Consider the following 27,162-nt stretch of genomic DNA (forward strand, 5'->3'; position numbering starts at 1 on the left):
CGCTGGGACTCAAACCGGCGCTCAAGAGGATTAATTATAGTCATTTACCAAAATCAGCACTTTGAAGCGTCGGCAGAGTGTCTGAGTGACGGAGAGACTCTCAATCATCTGAGAGCAAAGTGGGATATTTTAACATGAAGGCCCCGAGTAAACGAGGAGCTGCGAGATGAGAGGCGCCGTGATGGGGACGTCAGTGGCTGTCAAACGCTGGCTGACAGACAGACAGACAAACAGACAGACAGACAGACAGACAGACGTGTCAAGAAAGAGAGACAGGCATAAACTGAGGGACAGACAAACAGACAATGTGATAAATGGACAGAAAGTTTTGGAGACGATTCAGCTGCTGACAAACAGAGAGACAGACAGGCAGACAGTGATGGATGGACAGACTGAGAGACAGACAGGCAAGACAGTGATGGATGGACAGACTGAGAGACAGACAGTTTTGCAGAAGAAACAGACAGAAAAGAGAAGGAACCACCGTCCAGACAGACAGACAGGTAGGCAGGTAGACAGACAGAACAGAGATGGCGAAAAAAACAAAAAAGTTTACTGAACCATTGAACCTCCAAACACTGCTCAGTAAAAACTGTTGGACATTAAAACAAAGTAAATGTGACTTTTTGTCAGTGACATCTGTCACAAATACTTGCTTTTTTCTTTTTTGTTTTTACGCTCAGGTGAAAAAAAATAAATATAAAAAACAAAACAAAACATAAAAAAAACAACATGACATCTGCAAACATCTGAACTCCGGGACGGGAGCAGGATCCAAAGAGGAAGAATGCCTGAGGCTATGGCACGCACGCACGCACACACACACACACACACACACACACACACACACACACACACACACACACACACACACACACACACACACACACACACACACACACACACACTGCTTGTTAACACAGATTTCTAATCAGCCCATCACACGGCAGCAGCTCAGTTTAGTCATGAAGATGCAGTGAAGTCAACCTGCTGAAGTTCAAATTGAGCGTCAGGGTGGACCACATGATCGTGACCACGCCCACCCCTTTATGACCTCATACAGCAGGATGAGGTCACAGCTATAGTCAGTCTAGAACCGTACCACTAGTTCACTGGACTCTATTGCATTCACAGTCACCAGATCCCAGTTCAGCAGAGGTTGTGAAGGCACCAGAGGTTCCGACCCGGTTCTAGCAGAGTGGACCAGTTCCATTCGCTGGTCAGGTGACAACATAGAATAATTCCCCCAGAAAAATCACATGTCAGGAGCAAGAGAATAGGTCAGCAGCTGTTAAAAGAACATTTCTTTATTTGCTGTTAAAAAAAAAAAAAACATCTTGAAGGCAACCTGGACTGAACCAGGTGAGTCCAGGTAGACCCAGGTGAGTCCAGATAGATCCAGGTGAGGCCTCAGTTCGCTCAGTCTGCAGTCAGTCTGCTCTCCACAGTCTCAAACACCGAGTATGGATCCTGATCAGCATTAACGTACACTGCACCTGAGAACATGGACTGCACACACACACACACACACACACACACACACACACACACACACACACACACACACACACACACACACACACGCGTGATGGCAAAATGTTGCTGTATGAATACAGGTATGCAGAAGTATTCGTGTGTGTGTGTGTGTGTGTGTGTGTATGTGTGTGTGTGTGTGTACCTGCAGGGCCTCCACGTTCTCCTGGTACCGACTCAGCTTCAGTGTCACCGTCTCCCTGCTGTCCTCGGGTCGGGTCCACAGACGCTCCTGGACCTCGGCGCTCGGAGCCGGACGAGTCACGGCGTGGTACCTGAAGGAGGAGGAAGAGAGGAGGAAGTGACATCAGAGTCAGTGTGGGCGTTAGGACATGTGACTAGTGGTGTGGGTGGCGGCCCTGACCTCTCCCCAGTCACTGGGTCTGTGGCTCTGAGTGTGACCCTCTCCAGACAGACATCGTCGGTCACCTCCAAGAAGAAAACCCTGAGCAGGCACAGGAGAACTCACAGGTTACTGCGCACGTCCAGGTGTGTCTGATTGTGGGTTTGTGTGTTAGCCGCACCTGTTGGGCTGGTACTGGGACTCCTGCAGGCACGTGGCCTGCTGCAGGTCCCGTGGGAACCCGTGGAGGATCCACCCTCGGCAGCTGCAGTCCAGGCGGCTCAGACGTTCCTCCAGAACCTGCAGCACCAGGGAGTCTGGAACTGAAGCAGCGGGTCCGTCGTTAGTCAGCAAGGCAAAACGCACAGCAGAGAGTCAGCCAGTCAGTCAGTCAGTCAGTCAGTCTGTCAGTCTGTTAGTCAGTGGCAGAAGACGTTAAGCCAGATGGAATTGTCGATTTTGATGGAATTGACTGAGGACCACGGAGGTTCTCGGCTCTGTGCTCAGCTTATTATATCCTCCAGAAAGTCCAAGAAGATGTTCCAAAACACCAGGAAGTGTGTGTGTGTGTGTGTGTGTGTGTGTGTCTGTGTGTGTGTGTGTGTGTTTGTGTACCTGGCCTGTCGTCGTCCAGGTACGACTGGACCTCGATCCCCTGCACCGTACCTTCAGCGGCCACAGACCTCAACAGCTCGCCACAACCCACTGGCAGACAGAACGTACAGGAACCGTGGTGGGTGTTGTTGCTGCGTTGTATGATCGCGTGTGTTTGTGTGTATCTGTACCATCCACCATCTTGTACTTCTGTGACAGCAGTGCGGCCTGATGACTCTTCCCCGACCCTGGCGGGCCCAACAGGAGAACCCTAGGAGTTCTGTGGTACCGACGGGTCCTCACGAAAGCTAGCGCTGAGACAACAGGAGCGAGTTATTCTCCTCACACACGTCAATGTGGAGAATATTCAGTAAAACTGCATTTCTGACTGAGAGGTGAAGAGTTCCAAGGCAGCAGCACAGAACATAAAAACCCACATCGTGTCTGAACCAGATTAAAAACGTGCGTGGCAAGCCATTCTATACACGCACCTTGGGAGTCCACGCCATCAATGTAATACATACTGTGTACTGTATACCGTATAAATATACGGTATACAGTACATTATACTGCATATACCATTCAGTGTATACGGCATACTGTAAAATACTGTGATTGTTAAGGAGTTGAGTCGTCTGCATAGACACAAACACAGAGAGGAATTGTTCTGATCGGGCTAGCGAGAGAACTTTTGAGGTGACATCATGACGTTGCATGAAATGCACGATTAACGGGAAGTTTGGCTAACGTGAGAACGACGTACGTCCCCCGAACACATTGGTACCGGGTTCACACAGGTCCGTACCTTGCAGGTAGATGTCGGGGTACGGCTTGTCGGAGTCGATGACCTTCAGGACGTGCTCATAGGCTGAGGACAGCCCCGTGACCTCGCGGCGAAAGCGGTGGAGCTCGGACAATCGCCTCGCCTCTGAGGATTTAGGGTCCCTCTTAAGTCGCTTGGCGATGGTCTCGTCCTTGGGCCACATGAAGATCCGATGGTACACGTCTATGGAGGAAACGGCTTGTTTTGTTTGTTCTCCAGTGTTTCTATCTGCGTGTGGCTGTCTGGGGACTCACCTCCGGTTTCTAGGTCAACCATTTTCCCCCGATCCCTCTCTAGCAGCACTTCGTTGGGAGCGTCCAACACCACTGCGCAGCCAAAGACGACATGGCATCACACACACACACACACACACACACACACACACACACACACACACACACACACACACACACACACACACACACACACACACACACACACAAATGGAACCGCCCAGAATTGGGCTCAGAGGGATGAGACGAGGCGAGGCGAGACGAGACGTGAGACTCTCACCTACGTGGTGAGGAATGACTCCGGCTTGCTGGAGACTCAGAGCCTGCAGACGAGTCTGCGGGATTCCCTCCAACACCCAGCCCTGGAAGAGGACGGAGGTGGTGGTTAGGGAGCTTGCCTGGACGGAGGTGGAGGTTGCATTCACATCTTTCAGGCCTCCTGCTCAGTGCGATTGAAAGTGTTGCAGAAAGACTGCAACCCACAACGTCCCTGTTCCTCCACCACCAGGTGCAAGAAACTTCTCCAAAGCGCGGCAGTGTTTGTGTGAAGGTGTGTTGCATGCTGTATGGACTCTTTTGTTTCCGCCATGTAAAGCCGCTCATTAGGCTCCATCCTCTGCCTGAACCCACCAGTGTTTTTGCGTGAGCTGACAGCGGCCGCCCGACAACGCCGTCACATCTCGATAAAGCGTCTGTGTTTCAATGCCGAGCGCTTCGTCGGCAGTGAATCCCCGAGTGCGGACCTGCCAGCCCGAATGAAGACGAGTGACAGCGGCGCTGATGCACGCACACAAGTGACAGGGACGTGTGCGCGCTGTCCGATCGAGTCTCTGCTGCCCGGCTGCTGAACGCACCATCAGACGCCGCCGCCGCTTACTGCCTCACATATATTGGCGCGGTGCTGTCAACGCAGAGAAGGTTAATGGGAGCCGGTTACAGATCCGCACATCCGCCGAGACGTAACACAATGTTTTGCTTATGATAAAGAAAAATAGGTTTGTTGCGTTTGACGCTGATGTGTTTGCACACAAGGCAAGCATCCAATTATTGACCGTTTAAATGCGGTGTGATGTTCTTGCGATCAAAATCGTCACCCCGTTCCAAATAAGAACCGTGTGTGTAACGATAAACAACTCGATATAAATGAAAGTCGTTGTGGACACCACATGCTAGGTGATTATTGTAGCTAGCTAGCTGATACCCTCCTAGCTAGTTCAAATAAACATGAGATCAGACTATCACACCATAGGTGCACTTTATTGAAGGGCACAAACAGAGGCATGCTATTTTGGGCTAGCTTCTGATTTTTGTTTAGAGTCGAGTAATGACTCTTTATGTATATACAACATTTTGATAAACCTGCTTCTAGTCTAAATTATGGATGCAATTTTTTTTTATATATATGATCTTTAACAGACACTTTTCCAGTGGTCAAATATCATCATCATGTTTTGCATCTCCAACAGGGTAACCTAACCTACAACTCGCTAACACATTACTACCACAAAAGCCCAACTTTAGCATCTGGAAACATGCTAACATCCGTGTTAGCTTGCTAAGCATGCTGACTCCAACCTTAACGGAACAGCTCGTGTCATATGGAAGGCGACAGAACGCAGTGAAGGAAGTGGATCGTTTTTGTCTGGTGGTGAAGAAACAGAGGCAGACAGGCAGGTAGAGGGTGAGACAGGTGGAGGGGCGAGAGGAGGAGGGGTTCTGATGGGGCTGTCAATCTTTCTGCTTCTCTCCATTCACACTGACAAAAACAAAGATGTCTTTTTGTGACACACACACACACACACACACACACACACACACACACACACACACACACACAGACTACGTTTTTTTTTTCGCTTTGCTATTCGCTGTCCCTGGTGTGCGCGTCTGATGAGCTTCGCCTGCGGCCAAAAACAGCCATTAACAGATGAAAGCAGCTGCTGATATCACACACACACTCACAGACACACACACACACACACACACTAAACACCGATGCTAAATGCTAAACGCTGGAGCTAAACACTTGAAGCTTAAAGAAGCGGCTGTTTGTAAATGTTTAGAGGAAAAGAGACAAAACTGGGAGTTGGTTTGCTGCTGATCACTAAAAGGCTGCCACACACACACACACACACACACACACACACACACACACACACACACACACACACACACACACACACACACACACACACACAGTCACACACGTTTCTTCAGGATTACCAGCGTACACATACACCAGAATTATTTAGACACCGGACTACTGAACACCAGAATCACTGGAACCTTTGGACACCAGAACCACTGAGAACGTCCTGAGACTAAAGACCGCTGAGACCCTGGATCGCTGAGACCCAGAACCACTGAGATCCAGAACAACCGAGACCCAGGACCACTGAGACCCTGGAACGCTGAGACCCTGGAACACTGAGACCCTGGACCGCTGAGACCCAGAACCACCGAGACCCAGGACCGCTGAGACCCAGGACCGCTGAGACCCTGGACCGCTGAGACCCAGCACCAGCAAACAGTGTGTGTCTTTGGGTCTCTCCTTGAGACGTCTCCTGTCTGGTTGAGTTTCAGTTTTGTGAAGGTGCAGCAGATGGTGTGAAGAGATGTGATTCGAGGGCAGGCGATCAATAGGCACTGTAAGTGTAGTTGTGTGCTCTGTTGTGTGTGTTGTTGTTGTTGTTGTTGTTGTTATTGTCGTCGTCGCCTCGCCTGCCTTTAATTCCCTTAAAGTGATCACAAGGCAGCCGGCGGTGTCCTGATGAACGCTGACAGGAAACAGGACGTGACGCTAATGAGGAGCAGCAGAGAGGACGGGACCGAGCGGGAACAACACGGGCGACGTGACAGCGGCGCCGACGTTTGATCAGCCAAACCCCCCTGGGGGGCAGATGCGGCGGCACGCCGCTAGGCCTGCTGGGAATCAGAGCGGGACACGGCGGCGACCAGAGCGCTAATTATTATCATCACAGCGGCACATCAGAGGCGGAGACAATCAGAGACACCAGGCAGACGGGCCCGGCTGATCTCGCCACCGCCCCAGTCTGAGGAGCAGCGCCACCCGTCTGGACGGTTTTGGCACTGATGCAACATTAAAGGGACATTTTGGTCCAAAACTTGCGGCTCAGTGTGGGCACCTCTGCCCTTGACACACTGTTTTATTCACGGCGCAGAAAAGGAGGCAAACATCATACACACCTCACACCTGAGTTAGCTTGATTAGCCTTAGCAGTTAGCACTACAATATCACCAGAAAAAAAACCCAACATATTTAGCCCTGTGTTTACAACCTTCTGTTAAATCTGATGACTTGTTGGAACCGTCTACATGTTAGAAAAGGGGGAGAAAAACATAGCAGTCCCAGAGAGCTGAGCCAACACCTGGCTAGGGGTGTGGACACTAACCTAGGAGAGGTACTGGGCCCTTTGTGACATCCCAGAGGGCACAAAGTTCAAGTTTTAAAACACAGGCGAGCTGAATGTCATGTTTTGTATCATCTGCAAAAAATAAAGGTGGTGAGTCAGAGGGACTGCCAGCGGTGCACTGAGGACAGTTTCCCATCCTGTGATCAGAACTGAGCTCTATTTGTGAAGGCAGTTCTTCAATATTTACTGAGTCAGGACGTCACGGAGTGATGATGTCACGGAGTGATGATGTCACGGCCTTACTTACCCTCTCCGAGCAGTCGGCGTCCCCAAGTCTCTGTTGGATCAGGTTGACCAGGAGCTCTGCAGGAATTTCCTGGTGAGACAGAGTGAGGGTGAACCCAACAACCCAGTGTTTGTCTGTGGGTTTTTTTTTTTTTTTATGTGTGTGTGTGTGTGTGTGTGTGTGTGTGTGTGTGTGTGTGTGTGTACCACAGCTCTTGAAATGACTTGGTCCTGCAGCAAACTGTCCAGGTTGATATGTACGGCCCTCAGGTCAGCGCTCAGACTCTTGGCCTGGGAGAAGAAGAAGCAAACATCATCACCCAACCACCAGCCGGTGCAATGCCAACCAACCCCTTTTTTCTGAGGAGGAGGAGGCGGAGCCTGTGCCAGCCGCTGCCGGGTGGAGGCGGGGTCACGCACACAAGGTGGGGTGCAACGACGACTTACCACTGTGTGCTTGCCAACAGATGGAGGGCCGAGCAGCATCACCCTGGGGACTGACACACACACACACACACACACACACACACACACACACACACACACACACACACACACACACACACACCAATAATGTTAATATGCAGCAATAATATTCTGGTGGTTTGTGGCGTTAGCGCTCCCTCTGCTGACTGTCATCTTAAACCTGTAGCAGTGAATATAATATAATATAATACAATATAATATATTACAATATAGTATATTATATTATATTATATTATATTATATTATATTATACTATAATATAATATAATATAATATAATATAATATAATATAATATAATATATTATAAAATAAGGATTGAAGTGTTGCTCCCACTGTTGTTGCACAGCAATTTCCATATTTTGGGGACAAATATAGGCATGAATTTATTGATTGATTGAGTATCTAACAAGTCTGATACAGCTGTTGCATTTTTGTGTCTTATTATTTAGTATAGCTTTAGTATTTTTTAAAGACTAATTTCATCCAACAATAGCACCAACAATGACTCTGGCTAAACGGCTCCTGACAGTTAAATCTCCACTCCTCAACCGCAAGGCTGGCTTCCTGCCGCAACAGGTGAGCAGACAGCTGGCGGCTACGTGATGCGTTCACTTACTGTTCAGGTTGCTTCTCTGCAGCAGCTGGATCAGGTAGTTGATGGGATCATCCGGCTGGTCGATCACCAGACTGGACAGAAGGCTCTGCAGCAGGGGCCACACACTCATCAAGCAGCATTCAGTGTGTGTGTGTGTGTGTGTGTGTGTGTGTGTGTGTGCAGCTGTACCTGCAGCAGCTGGAAGATGTTGTGTTTGTCCAGGTAGAGGGACATCTGAGGGGGAACCCTCAGCGGCCTCTCGGTCTCATCCATCAGTAGGAGGAGGAAAAGAGCCGGACTTCTTTTCCTGAGGACAGTGAACGCATCACACTTACGGTCACACATTGACGGGCAGTAAACGCACCACAGGAGGGTTTGGGGTCAAAAGCCAACGCTGACACCTGCGTGTCACTTTTATTATGAGCCAGTTACGATCTGCAGAGTTGACCTTCAGCTGTTGTTTTTGTCCTGATGTCGGTGCATTTTTAATGCTGATTTTTTGATTTTGTATGCAAATTGATGTGATTAGTCTCTGACTTCTTTCTTCAAACTAACTGGAGGGCTGTGAGAAAAGCTCAGCGCTGTAAAATATATTTCCCTGCATTGATTACTCTTCTGCTGTTGATGATACACATGACTCAGGCTCAACAACCTGCTCTTCAAATCTGGTCTTTGTGGATGCAGCCTCATGCAGGAATATTTTCTTGCTGCTACAATATTTTTTTGCGGGGTACAGTGGCCAAATTCAGAGTGGTAAACCTGCCTTAAATCCCAGGGATGGGTTAACACAACAGTGTCTGCACTGAGCTGCTACCAGGCTTCATCTGAGCACCGGCGACGACCTGTCGGACCTCCAAGCACTCAGGGGTCTCAGTCTCAGCCAGAGGGCCAAGGAGGCTGCAGGCAGGAGCAGCCGCCCAGTAAAAATGCTGCAGTTGAAGCGGGACTTTGATGCGGGATTAAAGCGCTGAGCTGTAAACTGACTTACAGGGCACGTTGAAAAGGTGCTAACGTCTCTCGAGGCTGGTTTTTACATTTTCCACATTCAGCTCCCATGACCCCAAAAACACACTCATGACATAAATAAATCAGACAAAATCCAATTTTGTCCAATCAAGGTCAGAATCCAAATGTTAAATGTACGTATAAAAACTCATTGAGATGCTAAATGCTGAAAAACATTGAAAGGTTCACCGCTGATTTTACTGATTTTTGGTGTAGATGCATATATACAAACATTTATCATTATATAACTTCAAATATATATATATATATATATATATATATATATGTATAATGCATCTTATAGGATATATATTAATGAGCTGTATCTATCTCTATCCATCACACATATGCAAGATCCTATCTAAACTTTTGGCAAGCAGTCAAACGAAATCAAGGGTATATTTTTTGAGGGGGCGCTTGTTGACGTCATTCCTGAAGGGATGCACGAGCTCTTGTTGGCCGACCGCACGTCATCGTAAAGTCGCCCCCTCCTGGACACTATCACAAATTCCTCCATGTTCCGCGCGTGTTCCTGACTGCTGCTGCTGCTGCCGCTGCTGCTGCCTGACCTGAGCTCCGCAACAACCTCATGCAGAGAACGAAGATGCCATAAAAAATGACTAGTAATGGAACTCTGCCGTCAGAACGTCCTACCTGCCAGCCGGTTGCCGAGAAACACTCGCTCGTTGCTGGGGAAGAACGTCATCGGATCACGTGACTGTCAGCGACGGGGAAAAAAAAGAGAAAAAAAGTTTGATTTAAAGGAGTAAAATGAATAGAAATTCTTATTTTTTTTCTTTTCCCGAAAACCAACACGGCCAAAGTCAGACTTGTTTTTAAACATTCAACATAGCATATCGTTATTAGTAGCGTGCAGAATGCTAGGTGGAACTTAGCATTAGCACACAGGTTCATTTCTGTTTCTGTTCCTGCTTATAACAACGTGTATAATTGATTTGGACATCATCACTTACCGTCATTTTGGTTTCGATGAGGCTCGACTGACATTCCAAGGGAAAGATGCACAAACAAACAGACAGATGATTTAATATCTTTATTTCTTTAATTTTTTTTTTCATTTCCCAACATTCACAGTTAAACGTCTCTTGAGGGAGTGAAAGGGAGGAGACCGTTGGGGTTCAGTCTTCCTCCTCATCCTACGTCACCCACAAGATCCCTCCTCTTCCTCCTCTTCATCAGTCTTTGGCTCTTTAGCTGCAAAACGGTCCCGTTCCTTCCTCCGGGAGCTCAAAACAAAAACCCTGTTCACATCTTCACAGCTGGAGTCAGACTGTGGGGTGATGATGACGATGATGATGATGATGATGATGATCTGGTTCATTCTGGTTTACAGTCTGCAGTGTCCTGAACTTGGTGCAAGCTGGTCTTAGAAGGAACAACAACTTGGTGTCAACCACGACGTTGCATGTGTTGTGTAGTGTTGTGCAGGAATTTGATAATACTATCAGAGTCAGGAGAGTGTAGCTTGAATTCCTGAGGAAGGTGTGTGTGTGTGCTGAAGGTCTGATTGTGTGTTAGTGTTTTCACTCTTGTGGAGCAGTGAGATAATGGTGACCCTCTTGAGTCACAGTGTGAGGAGCACTGCTGGATTCATCGTTGTGTTCTGATTCCATTCCCTCTTCTTCTGTTATTTTAATTCCCTTCTGTTTTTGGTTTTGATAAACTGCTCCTGTCAAGTCCCAAAGCAGCCTCGTCAGTCCAAGCCAGACCATCATGGTTTAGTACTCTGGCAGCATCTCATCGTAATCCATGATGGTCAGCTCGTGTCTCCTCTGGCGGACAGCCAGGGTCAGGTCAGCAGGGGGCGCTGCAGCTCCAGCAGGGAGGTGAGCTGAGGCCTGCGGCTCCAGGGGGGGACTCCCAGCCAGGAGGATGGCCTCCTCCGCCTCCTGGCCCACAGGAGGACTCTCTGGCTGGGCCTCCTGCTCCTCCTGCTCCTCTTCCTCCTCCTGCTGCTGCCCCTCCTCCTCCTCCTCCTCCTCCTCCTCTTCCTGGCTCTGATTGGCTGGCCTGAACAGCTGCCGAGCGCGCTGCTCCAGGTAGGAGCCGACGGCCAGCGGGGACTCGATGGGCGACAGCGAGAGAGGGGAGGAGGAGCAGGAGAGGAGGTGCAGGGGGGAGGTGGAGAGGGCCTCCACGCCGCCGTTAATTATCCCCACAGAAGAAGAAGCAGGTGGGCGGGACGTCCGGCCGCCCGGCAGAGCCGGTGAGGGGACGCCGCCCCCGCCAACGCCGCCAACGCTGCCGTTGGGCCTGAGATCAAAGAGAAGAGCAGCAGCAGTGACATCAGCTGTTTGCCTGCACTGACTGGATAATTCCAGAGAGCATAGAGAGGAAGAGGCTGGTAGATATTTTCACATACGTCTTGAAAATATCTACTGTAAATATGGATATAAGCATACTGTACATTCTGACTACATTACTATCTCTATATGGGCCAGAGGTGGGCAAACTTTTTGTTTACTACCAAAAAATTTCAAGTAAAAGTTGTTTTATTTTGGCAATTTAACATAAAAGATAAAAGCAACAAATTTTACTGAGCCATTACACGCAAATTGACATCTCAAGCAGTTCCTTGTTGTAACTTTGCTGATTAAGATTTTCAGCTTGTTAAAACCACAAACCCACAAACTCAGAAAATTATAATAAAATTTGAGGGGTTTTTTTAAGCTGCAAGACCTGATCAGCAAAATCCAAATAAATAAAAACTTGAAATATATTGATTTGCATATTATTCCTTTATATAATATGTCACATTCACCTTTTAAGTTGAATTGCAGAAATACAACAACCTTTTCAGGATATTCTAATTTTCTGGGTATTACCTGTATATTAGTCTGTAAGCATATGTTATATTGTTATATTATTAATGTACTGAAACTATTCATATAAAAGAATAACTGCTTTATAATTACTTCCATAGAGAGCATAAGGATAAAAGATAAGGAGTCCTGGGGAGTGAATATAATAAGATTTTTCTTTCTATGACTTCTTGTTGAGGCGGCTGTGACATCACCGACTGCTTTACCTGCTGTGGGCCTCCAGGCGGACCTGACTGTACAGCTGCAGCATCTCCGTCTGCAGCGTCTGGACCAGTCGCCTCAGCGCCACGCAGCGACTCTCGCAGGCCGACAGCTCCGCCCTGTGAACACACAACCCCATGGAAATAAAAAAAAAAAAAATCAAAATCAAATCCAAGATCACATGGTCCAGGTGCAGATCATCAGACCTGCTCTGGTTCTTGGTGTCCTCCAGCAGCTTCTTCTGCTCCTGGATCAGCTGCTCCTTCTTGGCCAGCTGGCTCTCCAGCTCCGCCGTCCTGTGATTGGCCGCCTCCAGCTTCTGCCTCTGCTGCACGTCACTGTCCTTCAGCCGCTGGTACTCCTTACCCACAGTGCACTGCAGCATGGAGGCCTCCTGACACACACACACACACACACACACACACACACACACACACACACACACACACACACACACACACACACACACACACACACACACACACACACACACACACACAGTGAATCAGAACTCACACAGACTTAGAATTCATTATATTGTAATCACTGAAATTAAGCACAAAGTCGATTTGGGCAATGAAATTTTGCTGTATTGGTTTCAAGATATATAAATACACACACAAAACACACAACATTATAGTGAAATGAAAACACTAGGTGAGTGTGTGTGTGCTCTCACAGTGCAACAGTGAGTGTCCCCTCTGTCCAGCTGTTCTCTCAGACCTCGGTTTGCCTCCCTCAGCAGGACGAGCTGCTGGTTCAACAGGAAGACGTGCTGCTGCAGCTCCTCGCTGCTGCTCAGCTGGAGAGACGACGACAACAACGACCGCAAGTCTCACAACAGCGCTGAACTTGCGGAACTCGGGGCCTCGGCTCGGCGGTGAACAACGACGCCCTCCTCACCTTGACGGACAGCTGGGTCAGCTGGTGCTCGGCGTTGTAGGCCTGGTTGTTGGCCTTCTGCAGCTCCGCCTCCATGTGGCCCAGCCTGCTGCGAGAGTCCTGCAGCTCGCTCTGAAAACCATCGCAACACCTCAGCGCCTCAGCCTCAGCCTCTGTGAGGGTGTGTGTGTGTGTGTGTGTGTGTGTGTGTGTGTGTGTGTGTCACCTGCAGCCGCTGCTTGTCCCGCTGCTCCTCCTGACGTTGCGCCTGCAGCTGCTGCATGTCATCCTGCAGCTGCCCCGTGCGTGCATGCGTCTCCTGCTGCAGCTGCCTGTACCTCCTCTGCTCCTCCTCCAGGCTCGTCCTCAGCGAGCGGATCTCCTCATCCAGAGCGCTCAGCTGGCCCTTCTGCAAGTCACACACACACACACACACACACACACACACACACACACACACACACACACACACACACACACACACACACACACACACACACACACACACACACTAATAATAGTCATGATATAATAATGAATGAAATAAAATAACAGCAATAAACCAATGAGGTCATAATAATATCCTTTACGCCCTGTCCTGATTGATGGGCCAAAATTCCAGCAGAGCATTCAGGGATTTGTAGTCTTAGCTGTACCTGTGCTGTAAAATAGCAGCGGGCCAGCAGCTCTAGTAGTGATTCAGAGTTTGACACTTATAGAATATACCAGGCATGGGCAAACTACGGCCCGGGGGCCATCTGCGGCCCTTTAAGCTTCTCAATGTCACACATTTTTACATTTTACAAACCATTGTGTCCCACCAGTCAAAAACTTTGCCCCCTGCTGGAATAGATGCAAAAGATGGAAGGTTGTGTTGCGGGCGAGAATGGCGGTGGTGGCGGCAGGGTTACCATGGCGACGCCCTGCTCCTCCAGCGTGGCGGCGTTGATGACTCGCCGCAGGAGCCGGCGGTTCCTGACGGCGTGCTGCTGCCGCTTGAAGCGCTCGTACTGCAGCTGGCTGTGCACCAGCAGCAACTGGCTGCGCAGGGACTGAAGCTCCTCCCCCTGGGCGGGGCCTAACACACACAACACACACAATTTTTTATTTATTTGTCTTTTGTGATGATATTCACATAGCTTTCAAATAAAACAAAAAAACAAAAAACAAATCTCAGTGGAAGTGAGTCGAGCTACTCTGATACCACCAGTAGGGGGAGCCAGTTTAGTCTGACTGAAGTCTGGTCATTAATCGCACTGGTCTGGTTAGTCTGATTACTCTGGTTAGTGGATGACTTCACGGTGCATTTGTTCTCAGCTGCTTCCTCATACGGCAACACACAGTTTGAATTAAAACACCAGGAAACTGCTGTGTAATCGCACTGACTTCGCTAGAAACACAAAAACCACACAATAAACATTTATCAGCGCAATCTTTCACTGCACCAACAGGGGGCGCCAGTCTTTCATTCAAGCCAAATTTTTTTTTTTTGTTGTTTTTTTTACACACACACACACACACACACACAAACAAACAAGCCCGCAGTTCAGTTCAAGCTGCAACGTCCACAATCGTCATCATCCAACCAATCAATGCATTGATTAATTAGCAAACCAGTTAGTGGTGATCAGCAGTGTCACTGTTAGTTTCAGGTACCTTTAGATTTCATGCTCTGCTGTTTACCTCCAAAGTGGCTTCGATCCAAAGACCTGTTCGCTGCTGACAACCTGCACACGCACACACACACACACACATACACATACACACACATACACATACACACATTTTACTTTTAAACCCTCACTACCACTGCCATTGTCACTCCTTTACCTCAAATTTTGACCTTAACCATTCCTTTACTTCTTTATTTTAATATTTTTCTTCAAATGTTGTAGAAACACTCAGGGGTAGATCCACAAAGCGATTGCGCGGCTTTTGCGCCAGAAAATCCGTGTAAACAGCGCCAAAAATGGTGATTCTGATCTACCCCTGAGGGTCAGATCCTCAAAGAAGGGCGCGCAGCGCTAAAATGCGGCGCATTTTGCGGCGGGATTATGCCCGCAATCTGCGCCACAGATGCGGGGATCCATGAAGGTTTTTGCGCTCATGACATGCAGGCGCAAACACGCCCACGAATGCGGCACCTGAAACAGGTGCGAATGTTGCATTCTGGCAACCTGAGAGCAGTTTGTGCCAAAGGTTGTTGGTGAGTGCGTGTGTTTGACAGCGAAACTCTGCTAGGATGAAGGCGCTCCTGTGCGCGCCTGGCATTACGATGCCTCCTCCGTCTACCAGACTGCTGCCATAATGGAAAGACGCAAGAGGCGTTAGGCCACCAACACACTGAGTACCATTTGTATTTTCCACAGCCTATCTAAAATATTGGCGTATATACTGTTAGTCTATGCCGATCTATATATAAGATTTGGGGAGCCATATATATATTTCAGGCTTTTCAGAGAGGAAAGTTTCACTCAGAAGCCAGAAACACTCTGACAGACAGAAGCTGAGCCTGGTTCTGGTTCTGGTTGGCGGTGTTTGCGTCTGTCAAACTGCGTGCGGACACGAGCGCAAACTCTTTCTGGATCTGCCGCTGTTTTGAATGAGGCATATTTGCATAGAAGGGGGCGTGTCATTTTGCGCGTAATGACTCATTTAAATACATTCAAATGAGTCTGGCGCAGCCCTGCCGCTACCTGCACCTCGGAGCATTTTGCGCCGATTTTCACGTTTGCATCCTCTCTGTGGATCACAATCACCGTTTTTGGCGCTGTTTACACGGATTTTCTGGCGCAAAAGCCGCGCAATCGCTTTGAGGATCTACCCCTCAGTATGTGCATACACAAAAAGTCCTGGGAAACGAACCCCTTTGTGATGTCACAAAGTGTTCTCGCTGAGGTTATCTCCCTGAAGCCAGAGGAAACTTCCTCAACCAGGTGTTGGCTCCGCCCTCAGTGATCGCCCTTCCTTTTTTTTTTTTTTTTTGCAAAAAAAAAAAAAGCAGTACCAGCTTTAGCAGGAGGCAGTAAACACAGGGCTAACGATGCCGTTCGATGGGAATCAAGAGAATATTTTTGGTACAGTTACACAAATTAGCGGGTGAGTAGCGAGCGCAGCTGCTTCCTGGTTGTGGTGCGCAGCCCCATCACCAATTACAGTCCCACCTCCTGCTGAGGCCTTCGTGGGCGTCGTGTCCGTGGATGATGAGCTGGTCCAAGACCTCCAGGGGGGAGACAGCTGACTGCTGCTCCTCCCTCCCCTCCTCCTCCTCTTGCTCCTCATCTCCTCTCACCTCCCTCTGCTGCACTGCAGCTGTTCTTTCCATCACCTCCTGCAGCAACATTGATAAATCAAGAGTCATCACTCAGCAGACGAGGTTCCCTCCTTCTCCTCGCTGATCTCACCTTTGTCTTCCTCTCGATGAGGAGCGTGGCAGCTCGGGGCAGGGCCAGCTCAAACAGGGCTTCGTAGGGAGGGGCGGGGCTCAGCCTGGTGGAGGAGGGGCCACCGTCCTCCGAGGTGAAGCTGAGCGGGATGGAGCAGGGCAGCAGGCGGAGCTCGGACCCTGCCGAGGCCCCGCCTCCCAGAGGGGTGGAGGTCAAAACCGGCTGGCGGGACCTGCAGAGCCCTGCAGGAGGCCCAGGAGAGGGATCAGCGCTGGGGACCAACGGTGTCACCTGGTGCAGGTGCACAACGTCGACTCACCGTCACTGTTGTTGTTGTTGTTGGCCACGTCGCTCTGGGATCGAGCCTCCTTCTCTGTGATTGGTCGGAAAGTGGAGCCCTCAGGCTCAGTGAACAGCTTCACCTGTGAGGAACAAAACAGGTTCTTTCACAATAAAATATTAATAATAGTAACGAAGAAGAAGAAGAAGGAGGAGGAGGAGTAGGAGAAGGAGAAGAAGAGGAAGTAGGAGAAGAAGAAGAAGAAGAAGAAGAAGAAGAAGAAGAAGCGACTGCATTTAGCTCTGCTGCATCCATCTAGCACTTGTTCAGCTTGGTTCCTGCTACTTTTTTTGAACCTTCAGATTGTTTTCCAGCTTTACCGCTTTAATGGACGCCAGGCTGCCCTCGTGCCTCTCCTCGGTCCGTGATGTCGCAGCCATGGAGGCCGACGGGGGGCCCTTTGCACCTGAAGACGGACCGAGGATGTAAAACTGATGAAAACAAAACATCTCAACACTTCCGTCCCCTCCGTGCCCCCTGCTGGCTGGCTGCAGCACAGCTGCTCCCCTCACTGTGTGAGGATCTTAAAGTTTTTCATTTCCTACCTGAGGTGGAGGAGGTTCTGCTTGGTGGCTGGGAGGAGGCCGGCTCAGGAGGGGGCGTGGACATGCCGCAGTGAAGGGAGGGGCTCCATGTGACATCATCAGCCTGCAGGAAAACAGCGAGGGTTCTCTTTAGAAGTCGTCTCTGAACTTCTGAGACACGAAAGCAGAAAAAACAAAAACAAAAACAGGAGGCTGATTATCGGACACTGTGCGGAGGTCTGGTTGTGGTGGACTTCCGACCTCTGACCTCTGAGAGGGATCAGCTGGAGACAAAGTGTCAGGCTGCGAGATCAGATGTGAGGAGGAGGAGGATAAAGTGGTGCAGGAGGAGGAGTCAGACCTGTATGAGGGAGCTGTTGGCCGTCAGCTGACCTTCAGCGAGCAGAGGATCCAGTGAGCTTCCTGTCGTGCAGTGAACAAAACAACACAGCCATGAAAGCAGTGCTTCACTCTGACAATACTTTTGTTCGAAAACCTTAAAAAAAAATGACGCATTCGTGCGACTAATCGTCACACTGACGCACCTGGGCTGAGGTTGAGGTGAGGGGGGCCCGTCGGGGGGGGGCCTTTGGGCGCGGGGGAGGAGGAGGTGGAGGAGGAGAAGGAGGGTGACGGGGGAGGAGGAGGGTCCCTGAGGGAGGAGAAGGTGTCGTCCTCACACGACGACTCCAGAGGGTCCAGAGACACTCTGGAGCACTCCAGCACGATGTCATGGACCTCGTAGCACTTCCACCTGACACACACACACACACACACACACACACACACACACACACAACACACACACACACACACACACACACACACACACACACACACACACACACACACACACACACACACACACACACACACACAGTCAAACTGTCAGAGGGGTGGGGCTCGGCGATGATGATGATGAACGCTCCAGTACATTAAAAAAACAATCAACATTCACACACACCAGCAGTCAACAGTTTGGACTCACACTATGAACTGAATGTCTTTTCTTTCATTGTCATGACTGCTGACTGACATTGCAGTTTTTCACTCAAGGCATCAAATCGACGTCTGAACACACGTGGAATTATGGAGGAAACGATAAAAGTGTCCAATAACTCAAACAAACTCAGTATTTCAATTCTTCAAAATACTCTCCTTTCATAAAATGCATGTTTAGAGTTATTGATGGGGTTTTTCTTTACTGCATAATTACATCCTGTATACCTTGCTGATATATTTGATGTCTTCAGTGTCAAGATGGAAAGATAAAAAAAAATTCAAACTGCATTTGAAAGTGTGTCCAAAATGTTGACTGGCACTGCAGGTCCCACTGGTGAATCACTCACCTGGTTGGGTCCAACTCCAAGTCCTGAGTCCCAGTGACGAGTTCTGGGTGAACTCTGACCTGGTTCAGCATTGGCTAGCAGACAGACAGACAGACAGACAGACAGACAGATGTTCTCAATGGACTCCTTCCAGTTCTTCCACCGGTTTCTGCTGGCTGATACTGGCCCGGTGCACCCCACTGACCTTCACCACCTCCTGGAAGGTGTCCAGGTTCTCCTTCATGCTATAGTGGAGTCTCAGGTAGGACACAAAGTTGCAGGGGAACATCCCATAGAGCCGGTGGAACAGCGAGTAGACGCCGGCGTGCAAGTGGACCAGGTGGACCACTGGGACCTGACCTGGAGGAGACCAGCAGGAGGACGGTCGGTCTGGGAATGACCACAAGGCCTGTGTGTGTGTGTGTGTGTGTGTGTGTGTGTGTGTGTGTGTGTGTGTGTGTTACCAGGGTTTTTGTAGCTCCAGGAGGCCAATCTCCCAAACACATCAAAGAAGTCAAAGATGTGCTGCTTCCCCGCCTGAGGGATCATGGGTAACAGAGTGATGAGGACCAGCACGGCGGTGATCAGGACGACCACGTCAGTGTCCGTCTGAGGGGAAAAACACACACACACACACACACACACACAGAGACACACAATTATTCCAACATACCAGTGCATCAAGGTTGTGCTTCAGAAGGAAGTCAATGAGCGTCTCGTATAAAGTTTATCCTTCATCTCTGAACTGAGTAAATCATGGACGTATTATAAGAACTGGACACTGGACTGGCAATATGCCGGCGCAACGATGTTTTCCAGTGGCCACTCGAGGTACTGCAACAACAAAATAAATCCTGTGGGCCCAAAAAGCATTTTTCCCATAAACCGCAACACATAAATAAACACCTTTAAAATGGTTTACAGGATGACCGTGACACACACAGCCCCCTACTGGATGAGTTTGGGAACTGTCCTAGATCTCGAGTACCTTGAGGCAGCGCAGCAGTGAGGCCAGCAGCGGTGAGCGGCTGATGTGATGAACCCATGGCGGTTGCTTCCTGATCAGGTGACCCAGCAGGTTCAGCGCCGCCAGTCTGGGCGCCGGTCTGCCCAGAGACTCATTGAGCTTCTCCAACAGGGCCTGGTGGGGACGGACCAGAGAGAGAGGGAGAGAGAGAGAGGGAGAGAGAGAGAGAGAGAGAAAGAGAGAGAGAGAGAGAGAGAGAGAGAGAGAGAGAAGAGCAAGGTTCAGCGTAGGCAGACTAACCAGAATAACCATATAATAATAATAACAATACATTTAATTTATAAGGCACTCCGCTGACCTTGTGATGAGGCTCTCTGATGGAGGACAGGAGGAGTACGGCCTGGGGGGATGAGGACTCCAGGTAGTACTCCACCAGGGAGAGGAGGACAGCGGCGCCCCTGTCTGGCAGGACACGCCACAGTCACAACTTACACAATCGTCCACAAAGGGAACACTTGACTACCCATAATGCAAAGCAACAAAAAGAGCAGTGAATGGGAGCAGACAGGAAGAAAAACACTGAGCCGCTCACCTGAGCTCAGCTGCTGGTTGACGGCTGCTCTCACTTGCTCCGCCTCCTGCAGCTCTGAGCTGTCCAATGAGAGCAGGAGCTCGCTGATACTCACCTGCTCCTTGGACATGATGGACCACCTGGACGCAAACACAGACTGAGGCTGGGTATTGTAGTTTTTTTTGCAAGTTTAAAACACACACAGCAGCCATGCTTGATCAATAAAGTCCTCGGAGGTGTTGTGAAGTATAATGGGACCTCTGTGTTTCTCTCAGTGCGTGTGTGTTTAACAGTGCCGTGTCATCAGATTGTGTGTGACACACACACACACACACACACACACACTGTATTTTAGTTTTGTGTGCAAGTTGAAAACACAGCGGCCATGTTGAATTAATAAAGTTCTCGGAGGTGTTGTGAAGTATAACGTGACCCCTGTGTTGTGTGTGTGTGTGTGTAAGAGAGACAGACAGACATACACAGAGTCAGACTGTGTATTTCAGTTTTCAGTGTGTGCAAGTTGAGAACACAGCTGCCATGTTTTATCAATACAGTCGTCGCAGGTGTTGTGAAGTATAATGTTACCCCTGTGTCCCCCCCCCAGTCTGACGACACGGCACACACACCACCAATGTTGTGCTGTGCTTGTCGACGAGTTCCTGCAGCGGAGGAGAACTTTGCTCCGTCATGTGTCCACGCGGCTCACACTCCCTCGGGCTGTTGCGTAAGCTCCCCCCCGCTCCTCAAGCCACCTGTTATGTAATCACTTTAATGTGACGTCACAGCACGGACACTCTGCTTTGCCACGGCGGCGTGGGCTTAATGATGGCCGGGCCACGGACACTTGACACTCACACGCACACACACACACACACACACACACACACACACACACTAGGGCGGCACACACTTTCGCCGAGACCGCAAAAACTTTGCCACAGAGCTAGCGCGGCGAGGCTAACATGCTAACAGCTGTGGCTGTCAAGTCCGCTGCCTTGGTTTTTTTCTCCAATAGTTACGAGTTACTTCCGGCGACGGTCAGCGACGAATCACTCGTGCACGAAATACAAAGAAAAGCCATTTTTAAAAAATATCGGACAGTAAACGGTAAGCAGTAAGCCAAGTTTGACACGGGACAAGTTACCTTCAGACCTGTTGATGCGAGCAGGGCGCAGCCATGTTTGAGCGACGTGACGCGAAGCCACGCCCCCTCCTATGTAACCCGACACCGTCCAGCTGTCACCGGCGCTGACTGAGGGCACTTTGGTAAGTCCAGACCGCACCAACCGGACCGAGACCAAGACATTATCAAGATTAGAGAGGATCGAGATCGAGATCGAGCCCTTTATGATGTTGCACGTGGCACTCTCGCACAATTATAATTCACTCCACGATTAAAAAAATAAAAAAATAAATAAAAATAAAAGTGAGGTCTGAAAATGGCACTGCGGCGCATCAACAGGCTGAACAAGGACATTCTCATCGTTAACACATCCAACGGTCTTGTCTTGTAATAATATAAGGCAACAGAATCAAAATCAAGGCAAAATCTAATGGTTGCAATTTTAAATGGGCTAAAACAGAAATATAAAGGCTGATATAAATATAAAACAATTATTTATATAAGATTGTGTATATGTGTGTGTGTGTGTGTGTGTGTGTGTGTGTGTGTGTGTGTGTGTGTGTGTGTGTGTGTGTAAGATCAGCTGCAGCAGCAGCATCTGTGTGTGTTCCCACCCTGTTGAGAACAAACTGACATTTTGCCCCAAATCCAGCATCAGTTTACTGAGTTTAGAGGGAGAAGAAGAAGAAACTTTCAACAATCATTGACATTCGTTCACCCCAAATAATCCTTTCTTCTGTAACACCTGAGTCGAGAAAAGCTGATGTGGAGGAAAAAAAAAAAAAAAGATCAAGCTGAACTTTTTTGCTCATTCAACCCTGAGCCGCAGGTAAGATGAGGTCAGCAGGGGGTATAAGTAGCAGCAGCAGGTGAGTTCAGGAGACACTCAAACACAGGTCAACGCACGGGCACCTGAAGATGATGTTGCTGCTGCTGCCGCTCGTCCTGTCCGCCGCCTGGCTGGACACAGCCTCGGCTGCGAAGGTGAGTCCTCCTGACTGACCTTTGTCTTGTCTTTTCCTGCTTGTGTCTTCAGGTTGTGTTGTTTTTCCCCCAGCAGCGAGGGAATTCACTGACGGTGAAGCAGCGATTCAGAGCAAAACCCAGAATTTACAGCATGTACAGTCTATGGATATGTGAATGTGTATGGATAAAGCAGTAAGATGGCTATCTACAGATAATTGGCTGCAGATTATAATAATATATAGATATTTATTAAGATTGTGGTATACTGAATATGGATTGCTTTAAATATGCTACACAAACACTGTACAGGTTATATATGATATGAATGATTCGAACATAATATACAGATATGAGGTGATGTCAACATACTAACAGATTTCAATAAGGCAATGATGTAAATAATACATAGATAGATTTTCATACATTTTTCATGTGTTGTCTGTTTGTATGTGCAAAGCTGGGTGTTGTGCGTACTGAGTTTGGGCTGGTTGAGGGGAAGAACCACCGGATGGGGCTGTTCCGCTCCGTGGACGTCTTTAAAGGGATCCCCTTCGCTGACAAGCCCGGGATGTTCGAAAAACCAAAACCCCATCCTGGATGGGACGGTAACTGACTTCTCACCCATCGCCTCGCACACTCAATGGTTCCTGCGCGGGCTTTTGTCATTTGGGATTTTTAGCATTTTAACTTGATTGCTTTAATTAATTAAACTGATAATAAAAAAAAACAAAAGCCGCATCATGTCTGAAGAATATGTCCAATAAAGAGAATTAAAAGGACAGTGACAATAAAACTTTTTTTGCTGTTTTTTTTTTTTGTTCAGGGGTCATGAAGGCGACAAAGCATCGGGATCGCTGCCTGCAGGTGACGCTGCTGCAGACCAACACCCACGGCAGTGAGGACTGCCTCTACCTGAACATCTTTGTTCCACAAGGACGGAAACGTGGGTCACATCCAAACACACCTCGTAAACTCAGTCTGTTCAAAGCTAACACCTCCAGCTAATTACCTGGACGGCCGCTTATTGTACATTCTAGCGACCTGACACCTGGGCAGAACCCCTCCACTCTGGTGACAGACTGGGTCTCGCTTCTCCAACAGTGTCCACCAACCTTGCGGTGATGGTTTACCTGTTTGGAGGGGCCTTCCTGCTGGGAGCGTCCAACGACTTGGCAATCCTGGGAGACTCCCTGTATGACGGCAAGGAGATGGCGGACAGGGGCGGAGTCATCGTCGTCACTGTTAACTACAGGGTCGGAACCCTTGGCTTCCTGAGCAGCGGCGATCAGCGATTGCCAGGTCTGCAAAACCACCTGACGACACATCAAGTGTGCTTGACGGACAAAAACATGCTCGGTGTGAATGTCCGTGTCCTGGTGGGTGAGGTGCTTCAGTGCCTGCTGGTAGTTTCCCAGCATGCATGTGATCAGAACTCAGGGTACGACTGGTCTTATCAGCGCGTTCACAGAAGTGTGTTTAGCTCAGCTGCATGGAGACCATTTGAGGTAAATGCACACAATGTCCTTGTGAGCTTTGAGAACGAGATAAAAAGAAAATGTACACAGCGACTCCACACTACACTGAATTCAAGGCTTTAGTCATCCTGAGTTACACACTCACAAAACCGTCAGCTTCATGGTTGCATGTCAGACAAAAGTTGACATTAATCCCCCTTTTTCTTCATTCAGTCAATTAGCAACACAAAAAAATGAGAAAAGTCCATAATTTACTCATTTTTCAAAGTGTTACTTTGTTGTGTTACTTTTATTATGGCTTGATTTAGTTGTTTGAGATAAACCAAACAATAAACAAAGTGTGAGCTATTACACACACTTCTGAAAAGGTGCTTGTCTCAAAGAGCTTCATCAACACCTCTCTGAGCTTTGTGACTGCACTCCCAGCCAGGTGTTGGCGCCGTCCTCTGGGACGCCTTGTGTTACTTTGTCCCCTTCCAAACATGACGGAGGTCCAAGTTGGTTTTAAGCAGAACGCTGTAAACAAAGGGTTACATCTGCTGTATTCTGGGGATATGAAGGATATTCAGCTTCCAGTTTATTTCATTGTAGTAATGATATAAAAACCCTCCCGTCAGGTAACTACGGCTTGTGGGATCAGCACGCTGCCATCTCCTGGGTCCACAGGAACATTGCGGCATTCGGAGGACACCCAGACAACATCACCGTTTTTGGCCAATCAGCCGGCGCCGCCAGCGTCAGCTACCAGGTCGGTGATCAGCTAGCAGGGTAGGATGATGTATAACTGTACAATCCTGCCTGGAAGTGGATTTTTGTGAACCAAATGTTGATCGTCTTTGTTGAATAGTCAGAGGAAGGAAATTCAAGTGACTACTGGGTCATTAACTGACTTTCGTGTTCCATAAATCCATCAAATCTGATTGGAAAACGTTGCAGATGCTTTGAACAATTGCTTTATCCTCTGTCTCCCCAGACGCTGTCTCCCTACAACAAGGGCTTGTTCCGCAGGGCAATCTCCCAGTGCGGCGTGGCTCTCAGTCCCTGGGCCATGCAGAGGAACCCCATGAACCTCCTTAAGAAGGTCTACAGGTCCATCCGTCAGCCTTGGGGCAAACCCAACCCTTTTTTAGATCAGCCTGTTTTTTGTGTTAATGTTCTCCATGTGTGCAGCTTGCCCGGAAAGTCGGCTGCTGGAGAATTGATGAGGATGAGATGCTAACGTGCCTCAAGATGAGCGACCCAGTTGGTCTCACCATGGCGGGAAAAATCGACGTGTTGCTTCTCTTGGGGAAAGGTGAGGAATCCCAATTTGCAAGCATTTGCACAGGCGCTTACACGTCAGCTACAAGGATATAAGTGGTAATCTCTACTGTTTCAGAAAAAACAAACAAACCTGAAGAACAAATCGAGTGGAAGTCTCACAAGTGTCTCACACCTAAAACATTCCGTTCCCTGTCTGCAGGTGTGGTCATGGATCTCCTCGAGCTGTCTCCAGTGGTTGATGGGGATTTCATCCCTGAGGAACCCAGCCGACTGTTTCACAACGCAGCTCAGTTTGACTACATGGCTGGTGTGAACAGCATGGACGGACACATCTTTGCAGGAGTCGATGTTCCATCCATCAACATCAGAAATGACACCTCTATGTGAGAACTGCAACCCTGATGGTTATGGTATTTTCCGGCCAGAACTTTAGGAGATCCAGAACTTAAAACAAGTGGTCTTGAGACTGAACAGCAGTATTCGGTTACAACCATACAGGTTGGGCTCTGAGCGTGAGAAGGTGCCTTGCTGCTAATTCAATGTTTTAGTCCTTGGTCATCGTATTGAGAAAACAGAAACTAAAGAACTGAAAGCACACTGAAGGCTTTCTAGTTCTACTACCTGTCTCTCTGTCTGCCCCTCAGTGAACAGGTGAGGAATCTCCTTGCTGGCTTGACTAGAGAGAAGGGAACTGCCGCCATTGACTCGGCCTATGGCGTTTATTCGGCCGGCTGGGGATCTCATCCGGACCAGGCGGTAGTGAAGAAGACGGTGGCTGACATCGAGACCGACTTCCTGTTCCTCGTCCCCACCCAGATTGCCCTGCAGCTCCATGCTGACAATTCCAGGTCAGCTTCAACTGGCCCAAAGACTTGTTTCAACGTTTTTGCTATGTTTATTAGCGTGAAAAGTTTTGAGAACGAACCTCTGTACTTAATAAAATATTACAATGTCTTGATTGAATATTCCACCAACGGCATGTTGAAGGAAGAGTCCCAAAAATCCTTCACCTCTTCCTGTTGTTTTGAACCACCAGTGGAGCCAACACGTACTCGTACTTGTTCAATATGGAGACCCGCATCCCAGGGTTCCCTAAATGGGTGGAGGCGGAGCACGCCGAAGACCTTCAGTATCTCTTTGGTAAACCTTTCTCCACCCCGCTGGTCTACTTTCCGAGACACAGAGACCTAGCCGGATACATGATCGCATACTGGACCAACTTCGCCAAGACTGGGTAAAAGTTCCCACACGCACCACTGTATTCTGGCCTCTGAAAAGGCCCGTGTTGGACCCGTTAAAAATCAAATATGAAAAAGAAGCTATAATTAGTTCAAATTGGGTTAGCATTTGGCCGGAAGCAGCAAGCCAAGCTTTCGGCTGATTGAACTTGACGTGGTTCACCACAGGTACCATGCAGGCCAGAGACGACTGATTCAAAAGCTGAATAAACTTGCTTATGTATGACTTAAACTACTAGCGAACACATCAACTGCACCATTGAATCCCAGAATCCCTGGTTCTAAACTTGCGTCACCCGTCTGAACTGGTTGTACTCCCGTGTCTGTCGCTTCTTCTTCAGCAATCCGAACAATGGGGGCAGTGACGTCCCGGCCCTGTGGCCTCCTTTCACCAAGCACCACCACCCCTACTTGACCATAAACCACAACATCGACAGGAACTCCATTGGGTACGATAGCGTCACCTACTGAGGCCTTCTTACTACCCCCGTTTGGGATGCTTGTTTCTTCTTGCTAACAAAGGCAGTGCCCTGAACAGGACTCGCTGGATTTTCACCTCGATCAAACTTTGTGTCCTTAGGTACGACCTGAGGTCCAGCTACGTCAACTACTGGACCAACACCTACAGCCTCCTGCCTACGGTTAAGAGGGAGGAGTAGGACGGAATGATGGAACGAAGCATAAAGACTTCCGTTCCTCTTGTTAAGAGGATAAAGTCTTCTCTAAACTGTAAACAAAACATTTATTTTAATAAAAGGATATGAACTATGCCAACATACACAG

General features: G+C 48.7%; 3 protein-coding genes across 7 annotated transcripts; 1 reads left to right on the forward strand and 2 right to left on the reverse strand.

Annotated features, from left to right (window-relative positions):
• Positions 1-1,286: 1,286 nt before the first annotated feature.
• ak8 (adenylate kinase 8) lies at positions 1,287-9,950 on the reverse strand. 2 transcript variants are annotated; one of them, XM_076025509.1, is made up of 15 exons: positions 9,927-9,950; positions 8,457-8,574; positions 8,289-8,373; positions 7,633-7,682; positions 7,393-7,476; positions 7,208-7,276; positions 3,807-3,888; positions 3,548-3,619; positions 3,276-3,476; positions 2,662-2,784; positions 2,492-2,581; positions 2,058-2,199; positions 1,898-1,978; positions 1,679-1,808; positions 1,287-1,509 (listed from the first exon to the last, which is right to left on the reverse strand). In XM_076025509.1, exons 2-15 carry the CDS (start codon positions 8,538-8,540, stop codon positions 1,420-1,422), a joined length of 1,383 nt encoding a protein of 460 aa, XP_075881624.1. In that variant the 5' UTR covers positions 8,541-8,574; positions 9,927-9,950; the 3' UTR covers positions 1,287-1,419. The 2 variants fall into 2 exon arrangements, with proteins under 2 accessions (XP_075881624.1, XP_075881622.1); XM_076025507.1 differs by lacking the exon at positions 9,927-9,950 and adding an exon at positions 9,031-9,135.
• On the forward strand, positions 9,809-27,162 carry LOC142887695 (bile salt-activated lipase-like). Of its 2 annotated transcripts, XM_076025506.1 has the most exons (13): positions 9,809-9,825; positions 22,373-22,421; positions 22,861-23,008; positions 23,227-23,346; positions 23,505-23,702; positions 24,496-24,626; positions 24,852-24,959; positions 25,049-25,172; positions 25,341-25,524; positions 25,786-25,989; positions 26,178-26,375; positions 26,721-26,828; positions 26,960-27,162. In XM_076025506.1, the coding sequence occupies exons 3-13, from the start codon at positions 22,912-22,914 to the stop codon at positions 27,036-27,038; spliced, it is 1,551 nt and encodes a 516-aa protein (XP_075881621.1). In that variant the 5' UTR covers positions 9,809-9,825; positions 22,373-22,421; positions 22,861-22,911; the 3' UTR covers positions 27,039-27,162. The 2 variants fall into 2 exon arrangements, with proteins under 2 accessions (XP_075881621.1, XP_075881620.1); XM_076025505.1 differs by lacking the exon at positions 9,809-9,825 and having other exon boundaries at positions 22,317-22,421.
• tsc1a (TSC complex subunit 1a) lies at positions 10,312-21,596 on the reverse strand. 3 transcript variants are annotated; one of them, XM_076025498.1, is made up of 22 exons: positions 21,459-21,596; positions 20,336-20,454; positions 20,102-20,205; positions 19,765-19,917; positions 19,241-19,385; positions 18,982-19,136; positions 18,798-18,871; positions 17,994-18,202; positions 17,810-17,871; positions 17,470-17,572; positions 17,245-17,330; positions 16,904-17,006; positions 16,603-16,826; positions 16,363-16,529; positions 14,855-14,925; positions 14,110-14,276; positions 13,425-13,607; positions 13,220-13,330; positions 12,996-13,118; positions 12,523-12,710; positions 12,322-12,435; positions 10,312-11,546 (listed from the first exon to the last, which is right to left on the reverse strand). In XM_076025498.1, exons 2-22 carry the CDS (start codon positions 20,442-20,444, stop codon positions 11,012-11,014), a joined length of 3,186 nt encoding a protein of 1,061 aa, XP_075881613.1. In that variant the 5' UTR covers positions 20,445-20,454; positions 21,459-21,596; the 3' UTR covers positions 10,312-11,011. The 3 variants fall into 3 exon arrangements, with proteins under 3 accessions (XP_075881613.1, XP_075881615.1, XP_075881612.1); XM_076025500.1 differs by having other exon boundaries at positions 14,882-14,925; positions 17,810-17,867; positions 17,984-18,202; XM_076025497.1 differs by having other exon boundaries at positions 17,810-17,867; positions 17,984-18,202.

Source organism: Nelusetta ayraudi, unplaced genomic scaffold (genome assembly GCF_046127955.1).
Source record: "Nelusetta ayraudi isolate G7.1 ecotype Tasmania unplaced genomic scaffold, CSIRO-AGI_Nayr_v1 ptg000018l, whole genome shotgun sequence".
Lineage (NCBI taxonomy): Eukaryota > Metazoa > Chordata > Actinopteri > Tetraodontiformes > Monacanthidae > Nelusetta > Nelusetta ayraudi.